At 50.8% G+C, this 22720-nt stretch overlaps 1 protein-coding gene and 1 long non-coding RNA gene across 4 annotated transcripts in view; one reads left to right on the forward strand and one right to left on the reverse strand.

Moving 5' to 3' along the window:
• The window catches only part of Hlcs (holocarboxylase synthetase), a 176208-nt gene continuing 153488 nt past the window's right edge, over positions 1-22720 (forward strand). For 2 of the 3 annotated variants that reach the window (XM_028879971.2, XM_037209627.1), the window contains exons 1-2: positions 10840-11054; positions 13395-13529. In XM_028879971.2, the coding sequence (XP_028735804.1) occupies positions 10860-11054; positions 13395-13529 (330 nt within the window). In that variant the 5' untranslated portion in view covers positions 10840-10859. Of the gene's footprint in view, positions 96-10839; positions 11055-13394; positions 13530-22720 lie in introns of those variants that run through there. The other variant, XM_037209628.1, reaches the window with a different exon arrangement.
• Positions 5315-6865, reverse strand: LOC119088772. The gene is made up of 2 exons (XR_005092493.1): positions 6362-6865; positions 5315-6011 (listed from the first exon to the last, which is right to left on the reverse strand). It is a non-coding gene; the product is annotated as an uncharacterized LOC119088772 (long non-coding RNA).

The raw sequence follows: 22720 nt of genomic DNA on the forward strand, positions 1-22720 counted from the left end.
TGGGCCAGGAGCACCGCGGGCCAGCAGCATCGCGGGCCAGGAGCACCGTGGGCCAGCAGCACCCGTGAGGGGCCGTGGACTCCCGGGCCTTAGAGGTACGTGCTGCCCGTTGCCCGTGGCTCCCGCTGGGGACACACTCCCTTTCCAGTTCCCCAGGAGCTCCCCGGCCAGCCCAGCCTGGCTCCTGCTGGAGTGTCCAGCCTTTGATGTTTCTGTTTGTCCCCGTAGGGGGAGTTATTTATAGACAGGAATAATTTCTTCACAGCGGGGACCCTTTGGCTTTGCTCTACCGGGTCTGGATACTATCATTTTTTTCAGGGCCAAAATCTGGAAGCCAGCTCAATCCAGCTGCATCATGTTCTCTGCCTCTTCAGTAGCCAGCTTCTCCGGCACCTGTGTTTACTGTTTATGAATGTGGGGGACACCTCACCCCTGCTGAGGAAATGGGAGTGGGGTTCACCCTTTCTCAGCTCCGTCCCCCATCCACGAAGGGGGTTTTGATTTGGAAACCCTTGAATGCTGGAAGGTGGGCAGGAGGAAGTGAGCTCTGGGGTCTCACCGGGAAGCTGTGTTCTGTTCACCCCGCACCCCCAGGTCCCCTCTGATTGTTCGGATGGGCCTTCCCTCCTCCACCCAGGGATGACTTCCGGTTGTAAAGGTCCATCCGCTCTCCCCTGCTGGGCGAAGATGGATTCGCTTGCAGTGTACAAAGTTTTGTGAGCACTTTGTTTTCTAGTAGCCGAGTAAGTAAAAGAGATGCCAGTTGTGCCTACTTGGGAAAAAGAATGGAGTTTTAGTTACGGAAACTTCTGTTGAGCACTCACTGGTGCAGGCATAGTGCTGCACACCAGGGATCCACATCCAGCCGCCAGGGATGTGGGGACGCCAGGGATGTGGAGATGCCAGGGGACAGCAGGGATGTGGAGATGACAGCAGGGATGTGGAGATGACAGCAGGGATGTGGAGACGCCAGGGAGGTGGAGACCCCAGCGATGTGGAGATGCCAGGGGACAGCAGGGATGTGGGGACAGCAGGGATGTGGAGATGACAGCAGGGATGTGGAGACGCCAGGGAGGTGGAGATGCCTAGCAAACTCAGTCAGTCGGCCTGCAGCTGTGTAGGGATCTGAGCGTGAGAGTGGGGGGTGCAGAGGGAGGCAACTGGAAACTATCTAGTTTGTGTTTCTCCTTTAAAAATTGAGATTGGTAGGTTTTCTTTTTAAAGCAATATTTCTCTCTCTCTCTCTCTCTCTCTCTCTCTCTCTCTCTCTCTCTCTCTCCGTCCTTCTTTCTTTCTTCCTTTTTTTTTTTTTAAAGATTTATTTATTTATTATGTATACAGCATGTATGACTGCAGGCCAGAAGAGGGTACCAGATATTATTACAGATGGTTGTGAGCCACCATGTGGTTGCTGGGAATCGAACTCAGGACCTCTGCAAGAGCAGTCAGCGCTCTTAACCTCTGAGCCATCTCTCCAGCCCTTGTTTTATTGTTTTTTTGAGACAGGGTTTCTCTGTCTAGTTTTGGTTCCTGTCCTGGATCTTGCTCTGTAGACCAGGCTGGCCTCGAACTCACAGAGATCCTTCTGGCTCTGCCTCCCATGTGCTGGGATTAAAGGTGTGCTCCACCACTGCCCAAAAGTAATATTTCTTTTATTTTAAAATTTTTATTTTATGTGCAAGAGTGTTTCCCTGAGTATATGTATGTATGTGCCACATGCATGCATTCCTACAGAGACCAGAAGAGGCCAACACTGATCCCTTGGAACTGGTGTTACGGATGGTTGTGAGCCACTATGTGGATGGAATCTGGGCCCTTTGCAAGATCAGTGTGCTTTCTTAACTGCCAAGTCACCTCTCCTGCCCCATGTTATTTCTTTACAAAAAATGTACATGGCCGGGCAGTGGTGGTGCACACCTTTAATCCCAGCATGGGGGAAGCAGAGGCAGATGGATCTCTGTGAGTTTGAGGCCAGCCTGGTCTACAGAGCTAGTTCCAAGACAGCCAGAGCTGTTACACAGAGAAACCCTGTCTTGAAAAACCAAAAATAAATTTTAAAAAATGTACATGGGTGCATGCATCCCATGGTGGTACATGTAAAGGTCAGAGCAACCTGTAGAGTTCATCCACCCCTTGTACCCTGACGTGAACTCTGGGGGTTGAATCGGGCCATCGGCCTGCATAACAAGCTCTTTCCCCATGAAACCGTCCTGCTGGTTCAGGATGAGAGCCCATCTCGGCCCAGGCTCGCCTCTAATGCCTGATCCTCCCACCTCAGCCTCCTGAGTAAGACTGCATGCCTCCATCAGCATGCCTGGCTTTCATTTCATTTCATTTCTTTATTTTTTGGTTTTTTGAGACCGGGTTTCTCTGTATAGTTCTGGATGTCCTGGAACTCACTTTGTAGAACAGGCTAACTCTGAACTCAGCAATCCCCCCTGCCTCTGCCTCCTGAGTGCTGGGATTAAAGGCGTGCGTCACCACCGCTCAGCTTCATTATTATTATTATTATTATTATTATTATTAATTATTATTAATTTAATAGGTGAAAAACTGGGACCCAGCAAGATGAAGTAACTTGCTTATAGCTACATAGCTATTTAGGAACAGAAAAGGAGAGCTAATAAAATCATGCTAGACTTACAAAAGAGTTGCCAAAATAGTACTGAGAGTTCTTTCTCATCTCTTCTCAGCTTCCACCAATGTTGACATCTTACACAATCATGATTGATCAATCCTAACTCAATAATGTTAGCGCAACACAGGAACTGAACTGCGGGTTCCAGGTTTCACCAATTTTCCCCACTGCTGTCCTTTTTTTTCTGGTCGAGGATCCAACCCAGGATTCCACATTGTGTTTCAAAATTTCATTTAATTAATTAGTGCGTGTGCACCCATGTGCCACTGCTCTTGAAGGTCAGAGGTCACCTTTATGATTGGTTCTCATTCCCATTTTCACGTGGGTTCCTGGGATTGAGTTTAAGTTGCTAGGTTTGCTCAGCAAGCTGCTCTCTCACTGTGCTGTTGCTGTGAAGAGACACCTCGACCAAGGCAACTCCCACAAAGAAAGCATTTAATTAACTGAGGCTTTCTGTTTTAGAGGATTGACTCATTACCATAATGGCAGGGAGCAGACAGGCATGGCACTGGAGCAGTAGCTGAGAGCTTTACATCCTGGTCTGCAGGGAGAGAGAGAGAGAGAGAGAGAGGAGAGAGAGAGAGAGAGAGAGAGAGAGACAGAGACAGACAGAGAGACAGAGACAGAGACTGGGCCTATAGGCTTTTGAAACCCCAATGCTCACTCCCAGTGACACCTCCCCCAACAAGGCCACACCTCCTGATCCTCCCCAAACAGTTCCATTCCCTTATGACTAAGCATTCAAATATATGAACCTCTGGGGGCCATCCTCATTCAAACCACCACACCTGCTGAGCCTTTGTGCCAGCCTTATTTTATTTTATTAATGATTTATTTTTTTCGAGATAGGGTTCTCTGTTGTAGTCTGCAGGCCAGGAGGACTCAGCTTTGTAAACAGCTGGTTCGAACTCACTATGAGATTCGCTGCCTTCTGCCTCTGGAAGAGCAGTCAGTACTCTTAACCTCTGAGCCATCTCTCCAGCCCCCAGCCTTATTTTTTAAGCAAGTTTCTCATTATGTTTCAGGCTGGCCTGGCATTCCCTTTGTAGTCTGGGCTAGCCTCCACCTCCTGAGTGCTGGGGTCATAGACACATACCACTGTGCCTGGTATTAAGCTTTTAATTAGTAAATTAAAAGTTTTTCTTTTCCAGACAGGGTCTCACTCTATGCTAGGCCACCTGGGCACTTACTATGTGGCCAAGGCTGGCCTCAAACTGACAGTGATACTCTGTCTCCTGAACGGCAGGATCACAGGCAACGATCCACACTCCTGGCTGCCGAGCCCTTTAATTTTTAACTTTAGTTTCCACTACTTGAAGTTCCTGCAGCCAGTGCTGAATGACTGACATTCAGCTGCTGTACAGAAAGCCCATCCCTGGCTTCCTCTTCCTTACAGCATGCACTTGCACGTTCAGAGCAAAGTGTTTCCCCAGGTGACCTTGATAATTCCCACCCACAGCTTTTGGGTGTGCCCAAGTTAGGGACAGTCCCAGCTCCTCTGACCTGGACACAAAAGGCTGTCCCTAGCCTTCTGTGAGGTTGGCTGGTGGATCTTGACGACGACGAGGATGACGATGAAGTGTGTACACGTGTGTGTCAGCAACTGTGTGAGTGCCAACAGCATGTGTCGAGGGACAGAGGATGACTTATGGTGTAGTCTTTTATGTCGGTTCCAGGGATTGAACTCAGATCTTCTGGTTTGCGTGGCAAGTGCATCTCACCCCCCGCCCCCCCCAGCCACTGTATCACGTCTTGGCTCTTGGCTGTTGATTCTTGTCTTTGTGGGTTGCCATGTACATCAGCACATTCTTTGCCCGCAGTTGGCACTTATCCAGGGAGCTAGAATGTCATAAATTCATGCCTTAGCTTCCTCACTGGGTGTTGAGACCCAGGGTAAGTTATTCGAAATTCCACTTTTTTAAAAAATTTTTTTTAAATGTTACTTTTTTTTTTTTTTTTTTTTTAAAGATTTATTTACTATGTATACACTGTTCTGCCCACATATATGCCTACACACCAGAAGAGGGCACCAGATTTCATTACAGATGGTTGTGAGCCACCATGTGGTTGCTGGGAATTGAACTCAGGACCTCTGGAAGAGCAGCCAGTGCTCTTAACCTCTGAGCCATCTTCCATCCCCTATAAATTCCACTTTTATCCTCTGCAAGAAGGTGGCCATAACAGCCATCTTGCAGAGTATATCGGTTTTCCGTTATTTCATTTTATTTTTTGATGGCGGGATCTCCTTCTGTGCCCAGGCTGGTCTTGACCCTCTGGGCTGAAAGGATCCTCTACCTCAGCCTCCCATGCAGCTTGAGTCACTGTGCCTCTGTTTCCTGTTATTGTAACACAAACTGCATGCTGGGTAATGAATAAGTGAAGTTTATTCAGCGGACAGTTTTGGGTCTGAAGGCCAAGGCTGGGCAGACTGTCAGTCAGTCTGGCCTCTGCAGGGCTTTCTGGGAAACAGGGAGGGAAAGGGCCACGTGCAGAAGCAACATCTCAGCTGCTTTGCAGCATCACACTCTGTGCGAGCTGACCTGGGTCCTGTGGGCACATACTAACCCTCTCTGGGGATAGCAATCCCCTGGGACCTACCTGCCTTCTTCTAGATGGGCAGGTCCATCCTGCAGCCCCAGGACAGCTGTGAATGCAGCCCAACACAAAATCATAAACTGCTGACAACACTGTGAGATGATTTTTATTTCCTGGTAACTGTTCAGTATGAAGCTTAGCAATGTGAGAAGGTTGGACATGCCTGCTGCTGGCTCTGACTTAAATGTTCCATTGCCCCCATTACTGCGGCACTGCGGACCAGGCCTCCAGCGCAGTGGTTCTCAGCCTTCCTGATGCTGTGACCCTTTAATGCTGTTGTGACCACCCCCATCCCACGCAACCATAAAATGATTTTCATTGCTGCTTCCTAACTGTAAGTTTGCTACTGTTATGAATTATAATGTAAATATCTGTGTTTTCCGACGGTCTTAGGCGACGCCTGAAAAAGGGTCCTTCAACTCCAAGGGGGTCATGACCCACAGGTTGAGAAGTGCTGCTGTAGCTCATGACCCTTCCGGGACAAACAGCATCAAGTTCCAGCACGAGCTCACCGAGCTCACCGAGAGGCCCGAGTGTATGAAATGACTGTCACAGTGCCAGGTGTGTGGTGGGTACAGGTGACTGTGGAGTGGTGAGTGAATGAACGGGAGATGAGACCAGGCAGGCGGAGTGTGTGGTCTTGAACGCCAGAGCTCCTGGAGGTCAGGGATCAGCAGGATCTGAGCCGGCTCTCTAGGAAGTCAAATGTAGGCTAGCTGGATGGCGCAGAGGCAGGACTGCAGAAGGGCACCGCCAAGGAGGCGCATTTTGTTCATTTCTAGGAGCGGAGTGGGAAGATTAAATGTGGCCGCCATCCTGCTGTAGGCAAAGACGTTATGGGGGGGCAAGAGGAAGTTAGGGCTCCAACATGGCTAAATTACACCATTGCAAGCACAGAATACAGAGAAGAGATCAAGAGCCAACTTGTTGGAGAAAAATGCATTTGGTTTCATTCAAGCTGCCTTTGAAGTGCCATCTGGCTAGTGTAGAGGTGACAATGTGGCATTGAAGCCTGGGACAGGAAGCTTCACAGTGGTGGTGGTGGTGGGGTGGCTGAAGCCATCAGGGTGGGCGGGATCCTTAAGGCAGATAATGAATATTGGGAGGGGGGTTGGAGCAGAGACTCACCCAGGCCTGGTGGTTCAAAGGTGCCCATCTGCAAGGTCGCTGCAACAAAGTACTGCAGGGCGTGGGAGCTAGAAATCCAGGATGGAGGGGCAGCCAGGGCTGATTTCCATCTGAGGTTCTTCTGCTTGGATATGGATGATATCTCTGTGTCCTCTGCATGTCTGTGTCCTTTGTAAGGACACTGTTCACACTTACTGGATTAGGGGACACTCATATGCCTTCATTTTACCTTAATTGCCTCTTCTCAGGCTTTACCTCTAAATATGACTGTGAAGGGGCCCCAAAACAGCTTGACCACACAGCTGCCATGACAGGCTTAGGGGCCCAGACACAGCTTCTGTGACAGGCTTACTGGCAGGCAACACCCAGATCCAGGAAAAGCCTTAAGCTGACACCACCCAGCGATCTACCCAGGGGTGAGTAAGTACCTGACATCTCAAACATTCCAACCATTAGATAAGGTGGCCAGATGTCCCTGAGTCTAGCACACACCTATTTTTGTTTTACAGATACCCCTAGACAATTGTCAGCCAATCAGGGTCCTGGACCCTGGAAATCCCCTCACCCAACCTCTGCTATGATAGAAACTCTGCCCCACCTGAGCTCAGGGCTCTCTGCTCTCACTGCTGTGTCGGACAGACAGAGGGACCAAGCTCTGGAGCTTGAAGTAAAGGCTCTTTGCTTTTACATGCGGCATTCGGTCTCCGTGGTGGTCTTTTGGGGGTCCCTGCGATCTGGGCGTAACAGTGGCTACTTGTGAAGTTCCAGGGGTTAGGACTTCAGTGTATGAGTTAGGATGGCCACAGTTCCTATAATAAACATTGGACTAGAAACAGGACTTTGAACGCTGAAAGAGTCCTGGAGTCATTTCAGAAAGCTCGGAGGCTGGCTGACCCCCATCTCCTGCCCTTGCCTCCACCGCATGGGCACCAAAGCTTCTGCCATTTGATTCCAGGGAGCTGTAGTCCCAGGGCTCTTAGGCCACAAGAACAGGGAGGGAGCTTCCCCGCTCCGTCCCCTGCTGGTGTCTTGGTCCTCTGGAGTTCCAGCTTCCCCGGAGAGACTGATGGGTTCTGATTTCCATCATGTGACCTGAGCCCTGGAGCGAAGTGGACTGCCCCTCTCACTGCCCAGCCCCGGGGTGGTGGCAGAGTCAGCTGCTCTCAGTGGCCGCCCTGCACATCTGTCTCTAGGCAGAGGTATCCGTCCTGCTCAGCGGCCCCCCTGCACCCTCACCAAGCTCCAGCGGGTTCTCTCTGTTTCTATTGTCTGGTGAAAACATGGTCAGCACAGTGCTGTGGTGGGGACGGAAGTGAACTCACAGGGCTAGCCAGGTGGGTTTAAACTGGTTCTCACCAGGATTTTATGTCCCAGCGTCTGGGAGCCGAGCATCAGGCTGTCAGTCATTGGCCTGTGATGTGCTCGTCACGCCTAGTGTACCTGTTATCCTCTCCTTACAATTGGGCAATGTTTGTTTACTCCAGATCTGAACCCTTTATCCATTACTTCTGTCTAGATGCTCCCTCTCCTGTCAGAGTGTGTCCCTTGTTAATAGTGCCTCCAAATAAACGGAGGGCCTTGATTTACGTTTATTTTTAGAAGTTTTTCTCTTATGTCTGTATGTGTTTTGCTTACATGTATGTGTGTGCCTGGTTTCCAAGAAGCCAGAAAAGGGTGTTGGATCCCTTGGAGCTGCAGTCACAGACATCTGTGAGCCGCAGTGTGTGTGCGGGAATTGAACCCGGGTCCTCTGGAAGATCAGCCAGTGCTCTTATCTGCTGAGCCGTCTCTCCAGCCCTGCGATCTTCATTTTAGTGTATTCACCTTTTCCTTTGTAATTAGTGCTCTTGGTAGTTTTTAAGTGTGTGTGTGTGTGTGTGTGTGTGTGTGTGTGTGTGTGAGAGAGAGAGAGAGAGAGAGAGAGAGAGAGAAAAAAAAAAAAAAAAAAAGAAGAGAGAGAGAGAGAGAGAGAGAGAGAACGCACACATGCAACAGTGTATGTGTGGAGGTCAAAGGACAAATTATGAGAATTTTTTTCCCCTTCTGCAATGTGGGTCTCAGGGACTGAACTCGGGTCATCAGGCTAGGTCATCTGGGTGACCCAGTGTTCTTGGTATCTTAGTTAATGTTTTCTTATTTGGGGATCAGAAAAGTATTTTCAGTCAGCTCTGTGTTTTCTTTTAATACACAGTAAAAATAAAAGCGAATCCGAATAGAGATGTAGCTCTGTGGCGGCATGGCACTGTGGGCCGTGCCAGCCCTGGGTAAGTGGGGCCTGTGCCGTAGAGAGGCAGCAGAATAAGCCGCGGTAAGGGACAGTGAGCACGGTTTCCGTTTCCTTCTCTGGCCTTGGCTTCCGTTGGTGACGTAGGCTGGAACAAACCCTTTCCTCCCCAAGTTTATGTGTGTGTAGGGGTCACAACATGAAGAATGTACTAGAGGGTTGCAGCATTAGGGAGGTTGAGAACCACTACCCTACAGGCTTGCCTAAAGCCTAATCCTAAGAAGGCATTTTCTCAACGGAGGCTCCCTCCAGTGACTCTGGATTATAAAGTTGACGTGTAACTATCCAGCACAAACTAGTGCCCTGCAGAAATTCCCTTCCACTAGGAGAGTGCTCTCTTTGCATCCCTTAGTCTGTCTTCTTCTTCTTTTTTTTTAATTTTCAGCTTGACCTCATCTATAATCTTTTTTTTTGAAAAGATTTATTTATTTATTATGTATACAATATTCTGCCTACATGCCAGAAGAGGGTACCAGATCTCATTACAAGTGGTTGTGAGCCACTATGTGGTTGTTGGGAATTGTACTCAGGACCTCTGGAAGAGCAGCCAGTGCTCTTTACCTCTGAGCCATCTCTCCAGCCCTGTCTTCTTGTTCTCAGTGATGTGCACCTTGTTTATGAGCCCAGTCATTTGTTTCTGGACGCTCCTGTTAAATCTACTGTTGCTATACCATCTGACCAAAAGTCTGGGGTTCTGTGCGTTTCTAGACAAGGTTTCTCTGTGTAGCTTTGCCTCTCCTGGATCTCGCTCTGTAGATCATGTTGGCCTCAAACTCACAGAGATCTGCCTGCCTCTGCCTCTGGAGTGCTGGGATTAAAAGCCTGTGCCACCACTGCCCAGGGTGAGTGGACAGATCCTTGGCCAATGTACTTCAAAAATCTAATTCTTGGATTAGGCAAAACTTGGGGAGGTACACCTGATGGTTCTTAACTAATCATGCCGTCTATTTACAGGAGGGAGCAAGGGTCAGGCAGCAAGCCACTGGACAAGCTGCTCAGAGGCTTTGTGGGTGAGAGGCTTAAGGGAAGAAAACCGCTGTTCTTAACTGCTGGGCATTGTGTTTCTGGGACAGGGCCGCTGTGAATGTACCGATGTTGCCTTCTTCCACGGGGCTCACAGTTAAACTGGTAGCAGACATGTGAGAACGGCCTCACCTCTTTTTCAACTGGGCCGGATAGAGGCTGGGTTAGCTCTCTAATATGTAATGTGTAGATAGTAGCAAATATTGGCTGTTGACATAAGGTGGACTTTGACTTGATTAGGTTAGGCACCCCCCCATCACACCTCCCCCCCCCCCCCCCCCCCCCCCATCAACCTCTTCCATCTCTCTATCCCCCCCCATCATCCCTCCCATCACCCCTCTCTCCATCACCAACTCTCCCCTCCATCAAACTCTCCCTCCCCCTCTAACCTCCCCTCCATCACCCCCCCCCCCCTCCATCCCCCACAACCCTCCCTCTCCATCAAATCTCCTTCCATCACGCCTTGTTCCCATACCCCCTCCCCTCCTCCCCCCCCCCCCCCCCCCCCCCCCCCCCCCCCCCCTCCCCCTCCCCCCCCCCCCCCTCCCCCCTCCCTCCCCCCCCTCCCCTCCCCCTCCATCAACCCCCCTCCACCCCCACAACCCTCCCCCCACCCCCCTCCCCCCCCTCCCTCCCTCTCCCCCCATCACCCTCCCTCTCCCCCCCCATCCCCCTCCCCCTCCCCCCCCCCCCCCCCCCGCAGTGGCCTCTCCAGGTTCCTCCACGCCCTGTTCCCTAAGTTCCCAGCACAGCTTCGGTCACCTCCCAGTTCCCTCTAGTGGTGCAGCCTGGGTCTCTCCATCTTCAGGGCACACCTCCACTTTCCTGTCTTCTCCCTCCCTCCCTCCCCCCGGTCTTGAACAGCCGGCCTCCGGAGACGAGTCCGTAACCTCTCTTCCAGGGCCATCCTCAGTCCTGGCCCGGCCTTTCCCATTCCCGTAGCCCCTCCGTACCCGCGTCACCCTCTCCGTCGTCCGGCGCCCCAGCTCCTACCATCACGCATCCCTTCCACCCCAGCGCATCCCTCCGCTGCCTCCTTCCCGGCCGGCGCCCCGCCCCCGCCCCGCCCGCCCGCCCCCCCCCCGCCCCAGCCCCCTCCCGCAGCGCACGCGCACTCCACCCCCTCCTCCCCAAGCCCGGCTTCCGGCCGGGCGGGGCCTGGCGCGGGCGGGCCGGGTGCGGGCGCCGGCCATGCTCATCACGCTGTGCTACCTGTACCTGTGGGCGCGCTGGGGCCGCCGGCCGGCCGCCTTGGTGCTCTCCACGGTGCGGCGGCTGCGCGCCTCGCGCTGCTCCTTCACCTTCTGCCGTGCCGCCGCGCAGCCCGGGGGCGCGCGCGTGTGCCTGAGCCGCGGCGGCCGCGTCTTCTGCGTCGGCGAGAGCCAGGTGGGCGGCGGGCGGGGCGCCTGTGCGTGGAGCGGGCGCGCGGCGCGGCGGCGTCTGCACCCCAGCGCGGCGGCGTCTGCACCCGGCCCGCGCGCGCAAGCGCAAGCGCAAGCCTCGGCGTGCACTGGAGCCCGGGAATCCCTGCTGGGCGCCGTCGGCCGCGGGCCAGCTGCCCCTCCTCGCGGCGTCTTCTGTCGGTTGCAGCTGTAGCGGGGACACCCCGGACACCCCACTCGGCACCTCGCGTTCCCGTGGCCTGGCTTTCGGACCAGTGCCGAGGGTGATGGCGGCGGCCCCCTCACTGGGAAGGGGACAATGGCCAAACGTTTGCACAGGCCGGCTGCAGGCGAGGGACCTGACTGCACAGTGTACTTCCTACCTACCCTGTGCTTCTGGACATCACTTGTTTTTGTGAACATCACACAGTGTTTTGCTTCTCAACGGCCTTTTCCCCTTTCCGCTTCCTTCTGGAAAGCTGCCCCACTTCTAGCACTAAAATGAGTGTTCTTTCTCATAGATGTCAAACCATAACACCCATATAGGAATCACAATCTTACTTCAGGCCGGATATTTTTGTCACGCTGCTTAGGTATGGGGATGGAATTGTGCTTCCAGGAAATTAACAAAGACAACACTCTAAGTAAAAAAAAAAAAATACAGTGTAGGGGCTGGAGATGAATCAGCGGTTCAGAACACTTGTTGCTCCCGAGAGTTCCCTTGTCCAGTTCCCAGTCCCCACATGGTGGCTTGTAACCATCTGTAGCCCTGGTTCCAGGGGGTCCGAGGAGGTGCACACACACACAAGGTGGCAAGACACCTGTACACACAAAAAGTGTAAAGGAACTACAGTGTGAATACCACTCCGGGTTCTCAGGTGTCCTAAGTATATAGACACTGCCTAGCCGTGACTAGCACCTCCTGGAACAAGACAGGTACGATGGACACTGCTGCTCCTCTTAGAACATTGGGGCTAAATTCTCTTAGACTGCTTGAGAGAGACCACAGAACTGGAGATAAGTGAGGGTGGATCTTCCCACTGGGGTGGTTTCTAAGCTAATTATTCAACACAAAACCTTTGTGGTTATATCAGAGTAGAAATTTTGACAAATAAGTTTTCCTAGACACCTTCGGACATTTTCATGACCCATTTGGCCTGCTCGCTACGCTAAACTGGTTACTTGGCTCTTACCTGCTTCCGAACCCCAAGTGGGGATCGCCCTGCGAATACCTGCCTGATGTCGCACCCCTGCTTTGCACAGACAGCCCCCGTCTCTCAGCCTGGAGCTTTGCTCACACCTCACCGAGGTCTGTTTTATTCAGGGCTGTGGTTCTGAGAAGGTTCTTCTTGCACTTGCAGCCTTAGAGTCCTGCTTTCTCTGCTCTGGGTGTCCGTCCCCCCTGTCCTCCCCCCCCCGCCTTTTTTTGGAGACAGGGCTTCTCTGTGTAGCCCTGGGTGTCCTGGAACTCAGTCTGTAGACCAGGCTGGCCTCGAACTAAGAGATCCGCCTGCCTCTGCTTCCCGAGTGCTGGGATTAAAGGGGTAAGACACCCCCACTTGGCAGACTAAAACCTTCTAAATCAAATTACGATCCTCCTCCCAGAAATCTGAAAATAAGGGAACTGGAATTTCAAGGCTGACAGCTCACCTAAACAGGCTACCCGCACCTGAGGCTGGCCAGTCCCTGTATAAAGTGACACGATCTTTGTGTCCTGTGTGGGTCATGTTTGAGTCCCTCTAGGTCTCCCATACCCGATCCACGGCAAAAGCTGTGGAAATGGTTATTACACAGTGTAGTTTATGGATTAATGGTAAGAACAAAAATGAGTTTATTTGTGTAGAGGACAGTTGTTTTTTTGTCTGAACGTGTGAGAAGGGCCAGCTACTCTGGTTGTTAACCAGTCATATAATCCGCTATTAAAAGCCCCACTGGGGTCCACATTTCCTCTAAAGCACGTTGGAAAGGCGCTTTCCTGGAGTCACTTAGTCTCTGGGTTTGACGATTATGTGACTTTGAGAAGTTGGCAGGCATGCGCTTCCAAGCCTCACCGTACACTTTCCAGTGACTCGGAGCGCTCATACTTGTTAAGCTGTCAGAACGACCTGCATGGAACAGATATCCAGAGACTTTGAAATTCTGTGAGCCAGACCAGGAACCATACAGCGGTTTAAACCCCCACGGTCTGACGCTTGGTTGGAGGGGTCTGCAGAAGTGTATCGGGTGTATCTGTAGATCTTACCTGAAGAAGCAGGGCGAGGGTATGTATGCCAGGCTGTGGAGGTCAGTGGCCATCGGGGCCTGGAATGACACTGAGTCCTCTTTTTCTTTTCTTTCTTTGTAGTCTATTGATGACTTGAGCAAATGGGCCCTGTTTCTTGTCTCTCCCTTCATACTTGAGGCAGAGCACATAGCATTTGTGACAGAGAGCATCTGGGCACAAGGTGACAGTTTCCAGAAGCCATCGTCTGCAGAAACAGTGAGTGCCGTGTTCCACTGGTGGGACCTTAAGGGTGTGTCTTCGGCCACACCTGAGTGGGTTTTCTTTTTTTTAAATTTTTATTGTTTTTTTTAATGAATGTTCTTTCTTGGACTATGGGTGGCTTCCTTTATTTGGGGATATATTTGGTATATATATCAGTATATATAAAATATACTAGTAAAATTAGTGTCATCTGTTTCTTTGCTTGTGCATGTACGTGCATTTGTGTGTGTGTGTGTTTGTGTATTCGGGTGCATGTGGAGGCCGGGGACAACCTTAGGTATCTTCAGTTTCTGTCCACCTTGTGTTTGAGATGGTCTGGTACTGGGACCTGAGGCTGAGCAGTCTGCCGGTCTCCACCTTCCCCAAGTGTTTGAAGGAGCATCATCACTCTTGGTTTGGATTTTAACTTGGTGCTAGGGTTATACTCAGGTTCTTGTGTAGACATGGCGAGCAGGTAACCAATGGAGTCATTTCCCCAGTCCCTTTTTTTTTTTTACACTTTATATAGTTTTTTTTTTTTTGTTTCCTTTTACAGTGACTGACTGACTGACTGACTGATTGATTGTGTGCATAGACGTGTGCATGTGAAGTTAGCACATGAAGTCCTGGTAACCAAACCTGGTAACCTGGTTTGGTTACCAGGACTCGGGTCTCTTCTCCTGCCATGCTGGCTCCCGGGGATCCAACTCAGGTTGCTGGGATTGGCAGCAGGTGCCTCCACCCATCTCGAAATGTACTTAGGCAACAGTGGCCTGTGTTCTGTCCCAGGTGGTCTGGTCCATCCTGGTAATCTCTTCCTTATCTCGTCCTTTTCCTGGTACCCCAAAGGGCTGACTTCCATAATTGCCTCCTTCCTGGATGTCTTGGCTGGAGTTGACTGGAAATGCTTCAGACTCAGACACAGGTCCAAAACTTGTTTATCATCTGCTTGAGACACACACACACCTGCATGCATGCACGCACGCACGCACGCACAGACGGACGGACAGACAGACAGACAAATGGACTCCTTCTTCACCTCCTTCTCACTTCCATGAAGTTACAAGTTTGATCGACACAGCTCCAGGTGTCTTTGCTGTGCGTCTTCATTTTCACGGCTCCTCACCACATCTCCTTGAGTCTTCTGTCTAAACTGGGAATCTGTCCTGTCTTGTCTTGTGGCCCTTTTTGGTTTTCCCCTCGATGGCCAGAGTTCTGGTCCGGAGCACACCCTGCTGGGACACTCTTGCTGAAGCTTTGGTGGCAGCCTGCCCATGAAGTGCAGTCCTGGTCCTTCAGGTGGCGGTCAGTTGACTCTCTCCAAGCCTGGGGGTCTCCTGGCTCTGACTGTGGCCAGCCAGGCTTGGCTTCCGCTCTTGCTTGTCCACTGTGTGCCTCTTGCCCGCCCTTGGGGGACCCCACTCCTCACGCCTGAGTTTGTGGGACCCTTATCTTGTGGTGATCATCCACAAGACATTCTGCTGGGAGGAGAGAATAGAAAAGAGAGAGGTGAGACCAGGGGACGCTTGAGCAGGGTGCAAAGCCTGGAGGGAGAGCTGGGGATGGGGAGGACAGGAGAGGAGAGAGAGACTGACTGGCTGGTGTGGGTGGGGGTTGGCCAGCAGGCCCGAGAGCTGGCTGGTGTCCTGAGACTCCCGCCTTCTCTCCAGAATGTTCTCGAAGCTTCGTTAGACCCTCTACAGTTGATGACAAGGGCAGTGTCATTGGTCAGGTCCGTGGAGGTGTTTCACACACGGCCCACCTGATGCTTAGGGCCTCTTGCCTCACTTGTTGCTTTTGAAAGTGGAAGCCGAGAGGCAAAGCCACCGTGGCTGAGCGGCAGCGTTTTCACTGATGCTCAGTACTCACATCCTTTCTGGTTGCCAGAGGAACAAGTGAATGGTTTTCATCTGTTGGCTTTTGAGTTTCTAAACAGGAAAAGGTTTTGTTAAACTGAGTCTAGTCAGCAGTACTTGTGGCTGGCTGACTGTGTTTGGTATCAGCAGACTAACTATTGAGACAATATCTTTTTGATGAACTTTTGAGACAGGGTTTCTCTGGAAAGCTTTGGCTGTCATGGAACTCACAGAGATCCGCCTACCTCTGCTTCCCAAGTGCTGGGACTAAAGGCGTGCGCCACCACCACCTGTCAGTATACTTACTTTTGAAAGAATCATTTTAAAAACAAATGGCAAATGATCATTTAGTTAAATCACATAAAATTGCTTATATTTACTTTATTTTTTTTTTTTAATCTATGAAAAGCTTGTGTGATATGGTTGCCTATTCTTCTTTGGGTATTTATTTTTAATTTTACCACATTTATTTATTTGTATATATGCGTGTGTGCACATGCTGTAGCATGTATGAAGGTCAGAGGATAACTTGAGGGACTCCGTTCTCTCCTTCTACCAAGTGTCTCCCAGGAATCAAACTCAGGTCACCATATCCTGATTAGATTTTTGTCACCTTGACACAAGCTAGGGTCATCTGGGAAGAGAGAACCTCCAGTGAGAAAATGCCTCCATCAGATTTTCTGTAGGCAAGTCTGTAGGGTGTTTTGAAGCAATTGTCTATATTGTTCTATTAATAAATAAATCTTGGGGGTCAGATATTGGAGTAAAACCTGATAGATCCCAAGAGCGGCGGATCAGCTGCCTCTGCCTCTCCACACTTTCAGACTGAAAAGGCCCGTGAATCTTTCTAAGCCCCTCCCTCTCTACTCCTTCCTGTGTCTCTCCATCCTAATCTGGGTCCGCCAAAAACTCTGCGGTTAATTCTGGCCCGCTGAATGTTGACTCCGCCCTCTGATTCAAGGTTTAACTTCATTGGCAGCCTCGGGAGTGTCAGAGTGATCAAAACGTCCCACCACAGTATTTATTTCCTTGGTTGATGATTGATGTGGAAGGCCTTGCCCGCTGTGGGTGGTACCACCCCGACAGGTGGCCTGGGTGCTACAAGAATGCAGGCTGAACAAGCATGGGAAGCAAGCCAGGGAGCAGCGACCCTCCATGGCCTCTGCATCAGCTCCTGCTTCCGCGTCCCCGGTTCGAGTTCCTGCCTCAGCTTCCTCTGATGGTGGACTGTAAGCCAAGTCCACCCTTTCCTCCCCAGGCTGCTTTTGGCCACGAGTTTATCACAGCACTAGAAACTCAATTAAGACCACACGCTTGATGCCAAGTGCCTTCACATACCCAGCCACTCCTGGCCGTCCTTGGGGTTTTACCTTAGCATTCTTTAAGTTTAGCAAACATTTGCAATCACCTTTAAAGGGATTTTTGAATGTATTTATCCTGTTTACCGTTGCAAGTATCTTTAAACATTATTTTAAAATACCAGCACGCAGCATTATCTCAATCAGTGTCACCCAACATCAAAGCCATAACATGCACCCCTGTGAGCGTCACACGGAGCCATCCATCTGCTGTGGCCCTTGGCTCCTCCTCTCTCCCTCCCTCCCAGATTCTTTTAAAACAATTACATTTTTTTGGGGGTGGGATATATATATATATTTTGTGTGTGTGTGTGTGTGTGTGTGTGTGTGTGTGTGTGTGTGTGTGTGTGCGCGCGCGCATGTATGCACATATGTGTGCTCACCACCCTAGTTTTTGACACAGGGTCTCATCACTGAATTCAGGGGTTGCTCTTGGGTTAGGCTGTCTGGCCAGTAAGCTCAGAGGATCCACCTGTCTCTGCCCTCCTGCCCTGAGGTTATCACTGATGGCCACACCCAGCTTCTTAGGTGGGTGCTGGGGATCTGAACTCAGGTCTCCTGCTTGCACAGCAGTCAGCTTACGTGGTGAGCCAGTGCCCTGGCCCCTCTCCAGTTTCTTTTTAGGTATGAATTTCCCAAATGAACAAGCACCAGGTTTCTAGACACTTACATCCCTCTTCTACATTATTACACAAATGTGGAAATCAGAAGTCCTGTAAGATTTTAAGAGTTTTAAAACATTACAATAAAATATCAAATGTACACAGATTCTTTGTCACACAGAGCTGCAGCTATTGTAACTGTTTTGTTTTTGGAGCTGGGGGATTGAACACAGGTCCCAGTGTCCCTAAGCAATTGTTCTACCATGGAACTACACCCTCAGCCCCTAACTGCTGTAGGTCCTCCCCCATTGTTTCTCTGTGCAGCCTGGCTGTCCTGGAACTCACTCTGTAGACCAGCCTAGCCTCAAACTCAGAGATCCGTCTGCCTCTGTCTCCTTAGTGCTGAGATTGAAGGCGTACACCACCACCACTGCTGTAGTTCTTAATTTTCTAAATCGTTACGTAATTGTATATCATCACGGGGTGGTGACACACTACCTCTTTAGTAACAAGGTTGCTGTACTGTGGGGATATCAGCTAACAGAGAGACCCCCAGTGACTTAGAGACCCCCAGTGACTGAGTGGCTCCGGCAGACCAACAGTGGACTTCCCTTTCAGTGAGGTGTTACAGTTTTCTTTTCTGCCGTCCAAGGCGGTTGTGAGACGCAGACCCCGGCTCCTGCTGTCCCCTGCCACTCTCCCGCCAACGGCACCCACATTGAAGCCCTAAGGGAAGAGAGGAAGATGGCCAGCCTGGAGTATAGACACACGGTCCCCTTGGCCCCTTAGCCGTGGGGGAGGGCAAGGACTCCAGTCCCTCACTAGACTCTGCAGGTTCGGCAAAGGCTCGGAGTTCTGTTACTGGAGGGAAGAAGGAGCACTGGATGTGGGGATGCGTCCGCGTTCTTAGAATTCCTGCCACGGCCACACCTCACTTAGCTTTCTCAGGTACTGTCTGTGTAGACTGGCCTCAAGCTCGCAGAGATCCCCCTGCCTCTGCTGTCAGGTGACGGTGTCGGTTAAGTCAGTTCAGATGTGCCATGAGAAGGGGAGATCTGGGTCAACGCTTTGGATCGGATGCCCATGGGACGGAAGGCCCACAGCCTGGAACAGTGGCTGTGCAGTGTCCAGCATCTTGTCCCTCCCTCTGCGTCCTCAGCCTTTCCTGCCTCCCATGGATACGAGGACCTGAGTCGAGGTCGCTGCAGCCCAGCAGATGGAAGGTCCCTGAAGCCAGCATGCTCTGGCTCCGTGGTAATTGTGGCGTGCCTGCGTGCATACTTGCATGCAAGCGTGCGTGCGTGCGTGCGTGCAATAGCTGTGGCTGAGCAGCCATCTGCTTGGAACCGCGTTGTCTGTCTGTGTTTATATGTAGACTACACGTGAGGCTCCTGGTCGTTTGAGGATGACATCACTTCAGATCCAGACATGGCGTGATTTGTGTCTGGTGCTTTTCTTGCTGCTGTGACCAGTACCTGGCAAGTAAGAACTCCAGGAAAGGAGGGCTTGTTTGGCTCACACCGTGAGGAGACTGTCACTGTCACGGCAGGGAAGGGTGATGCCGGCGAGTGTGAGGCTGCGGCCTTAGCAGAGTGAAGCTGCTTCCTCAGCTCACGTCGTGGCGAGTCAGGACGCAGAGAGAGTGAAGAACGCCGGAATACACTGCCTTTTGCTTCTTGTTCAGTCAGCGTCCCTAGCCCATGGGACGGAGCCCCTCCTGGTTAGGGTGGGAATTCCCTCCTCAGTTGATAAGCCCTGGGTGTGTTTCAGAGAAGATGTTAAGTCCAATCAAGTTGAGCATGAAGATTGACGATCGCACTTGGTGACCCGTGGCTTTTCGTCTCTCGGTGGCACTCTTTTCTGTCCATGTCAGCACACGCAGGTCCCACTTTGTCTGTCTTAGTGTGCCTTACAGGTTCTGACTATCACAGAATAGGTCTGTAGGGGCTGGTGAGACGCTTCGGTTTTTAAAGAGCACTGGCTACTCTTCCAGAGGACCCAGGTTCGATTCTCAGCATCTCCAACCATCTGTAGCTCCGGTCCCAGGAGGTTGGATACCCTCTTCTGGCCCCCGAGGGCACCAGGCATGCATGTGATATGTAGACATATGTGCAGGCAAAACACCCATATGCATTAAAAAATTCTTTTAAAAAAGATAAAATATATGGGGTTTAAATCATGAGTATGTTTTACTACTTACTATGTGGCAGAATTGAATATTCTTTTTTTTTTTTTTTTCAAGATAGGGTTTCTCTATGTAGTTTTGGTGCCTGTCCTGGATCTCGCTCTGTAGCCCAGGCTGGCCTCGAACTCACAGAGATCTGCCTGGCTCTGCCTCCCAAGTGCTGGGATTAAAGGCATGTGCCACCACTGCCCGGCAAATTGAATATTCTTAAGTGATATGGCAAACAGAACACTCTAACCTGTGGTTCTCAGCTTCCTTAGCGCTGCGACCCTTTGATACAGCTCTTCATATTGTGGGGACCCTCAACCATAAGATGATTCCGTTGCTTCTTTATAACTGTAATTTTGCTACTGTTAGGAATTGTAATGTAAGTATCTGGTATGTGTGTGTGTGTGTGTGGGTGTCTCACCACCCAGCCCAGGCTGGCCTCGAACTGGCGTTTCTCCTCCTGCTTCCCCAGTGTGGGGATTCCATGCATTCACCACCGTCCCCGCTAACTAGAACTTTTAGGAACCCGGCACGTGTTTCGGATGAGTAGGAAGCCGACAAATGGCACATTGTAGAAATTAGCATAGTATCCAGTCGGGCAGCCGGGCAGCGTGTAGGGTTTCTGTGGAATCTCTCCTGTTTCACTCTCTGCTTCTGGGACCGTGGAGAATCCCTGCGTGTCGTCCTAAGTCCTGACACGGAGTTCAGGGCTTCCGTGATTGGATAGGTTCTATCTGTGGTGTGTGGGAGGAAAGTCTGTGCCCACACCAGCCTCGGCTCCCTTAGCTTTGATCTTTGGGGCCAGACTTTGGCTTGGCTTCCCTTTTCTTCTCTGCCCTCTGTCTCCATCTCCCATCTCCCTGTGCAAGTTTGAAGTGTCCTGTTGGCTTCTGTTGACTGGAAGGTGACACCCCCACCCCACGCCCCGTGAAGTATGGGTGACAGTGGCTTCTCTTTGATCTGAAACCCCTGCATGCTCGAAGGAGTTTCCATGGTCCGTGGTTCACAGACCTTGTTCCTTAGAGAGAGGAAGTGCCTTTAGGTGAGGAGACGAAGCTTGATCAGGGGTGTATTGTTCTGGGGCCTTCTGTTCTTGCCCTTCCTCTGTTCCCCACATCTCTCTTCCTTCTGTGAGAATTTAATCAGCGGCTCCTTTTACCTGAAGCCAGCGGGTGCCACAGCAGCTCTGTTGGCTGAGCACTTCCTGGCTGGCAGCGGCTGACACCTGCCATGCCTGACACCTGCCATGCCTTTTGCCTCACTGGGGAACCTTCATCTGAAAGCCCGACCTTGCCTGGGTATTAGCACTTCTTCTAGTCTCCTTCCAAGACAGCCTTGCCGCATTCCCAGGCCGGGCACCAGCACGGTGCTTGTCTATTGCATGCTTCAACCGGTGTGCTAGCATCCAAGTGATCAGGGTTTTACGTGGTTTTATGTATTTTCTTCTTTCTCTCCTGTGTGTGTGTGTGGCATTCCTGAGTGTGTGTGTGTGTGTGTGTGTGTGTGTGTGTGTGTGTGTGTAATGCATTTGCAGTTTAAAGACTGTTTTTGAAGACAGGATCTCACTCTGTAGCTCTGATAGGCCTTGAACTCAGGGTGATCCTCCTGCCTCAGCTTCCTAAATATTAGGATTGTAGACATGAGCCATCATGTCCTAGTAAGAGGTCAATTTTGAAATATGGAATTCTACTGTACACTGCACATCTGGGAGGGACCTTCTGGATGAAGGCCATGTGTGGGCTCTGTGAGTGTGTGAGGGGATGAAGACTGGGCCTGGGCTCTGTGAGTGTGTGAGGGGATGAAGACTGGGCCTGGGCTCTGTGAGTGTGTGAGGGGATGAAGCCCATGTGTGAGCTCTGTGAGTGTGTGAGGGGATGAAGCCCATGTGTGAGCTCTGTGAGTGTGTGAGGGAATGAAGCCCATGTGTGGGCTCTGTGCGTGTGTGAGGGGATGAAGTCCATGTGTGAGCTGTGTCTGGGAGACCAGAGAATCAGGTGATGAGGTGGAGGGAGGCCTGAGTTTATGTACAGGAAAATTCTTGGGTTTCTCTTTCTGCACAGGTCTGTCAGTTACCGACCATAGTCCTGTGTTTATGACTATTCCTCCAAGTCTTTTAACAGCGTCTGTTAACTTCTTCTTTTCTCCTCTGTTGTTTCTCTAAGGAAAAATTCAGTTCAATTTAAATTCTGAGACTACTAAGGTGTAGACGAATTTCTAAATGGCCTTATTAAATAAAAAACACGGAGCCAAATATAGGGGTGAAAGCCTTAGATCAGGGAAATAGGGAAAGCCACCAGCCAGCCTCACCTCACCAGCTCTGCAGCTAATTCGTAACCTGACAAGTTGGGCGCCAGATGTAGCATGAATCTTAAAAGGTCTTATTAATAAAAACAAACCTGGAGCCAGGTATTGGGGTGAATGCTGGAAGATCAGAGAGACAGAACAAACTACAACCACTTCACCTCGCCAGTTCCTCAGCTGATCTTGTTTCCTCAGACTGGAGGCCTCTGAGTCCTTATCTGAATGGATCTCAGCTGAACTGTTGCTAAAAGCCTAAAAGCTTAAAAGCTTCCTGGTCCTCACGCCTTATATACTTTTCTACTTCCTGCCATCACTTCCTGGGATTAAAGGTGTGAGTCACCATGCCTGGCTGTTTCCAGTGTGGCTTTGAACTCACAGAGATCTGAATGGATCTCTGTCTCTTACGTGATAGGATTAAAGGTGTGTGTGCTACCATTTTCTGGCCTTTATGTCTGTCTAGTGGCTGTTCTGTTCTCTGACCCCAGATAAGTTTATTGGGGTGCATAATATATCAACTACACTAAGGAATAAAATCTCCTGTGGTAAGTTGAGTCCTGGAGGGCCAGGAACTATTGTAATATCTGACTCTCACTTTCTCCGCCTCCGTGTTTTGTGCCCTGAGAAACCGCTCTGAGAACTTCACATTTTGGGATAATCAGAGCACCCATGTGCACCTGGCTCTTAGAGTCCCATCTAAGTCTCTCTGGTAGCTATCAGGTAGGCAGTCTTATCCCATCCATTGTATAGACAGGAAATCAGTTCAGAGACCAGAGATGCTCAGCTCAGTGAGCTGGAGACTACAGGGTTCAAGTCTAGCCTGTCACTCTTGAGTCTCTTACTGACTGAGCTGTCCTGAAGAGTTTGGAACCAGCCAACTGCTTTACCATCTTCCTGAAAAGATTCGTGTGTGGGACCG

Source organism: Peromyscus leucopus, chromosome 12, assembly GCF_004664715.2.
Source record: "Peromyscus leucopus breed LL Stock chromosome 12, UCI_PerLeu_2.1, whole genome shotgun sequence".
Taxonomy (NCBI): Eukaryota; Metazoa; Chordata; class Mammalia; order Rodentia; family Cricetidae; genus Peromyscus; species Peromyscus leucopus.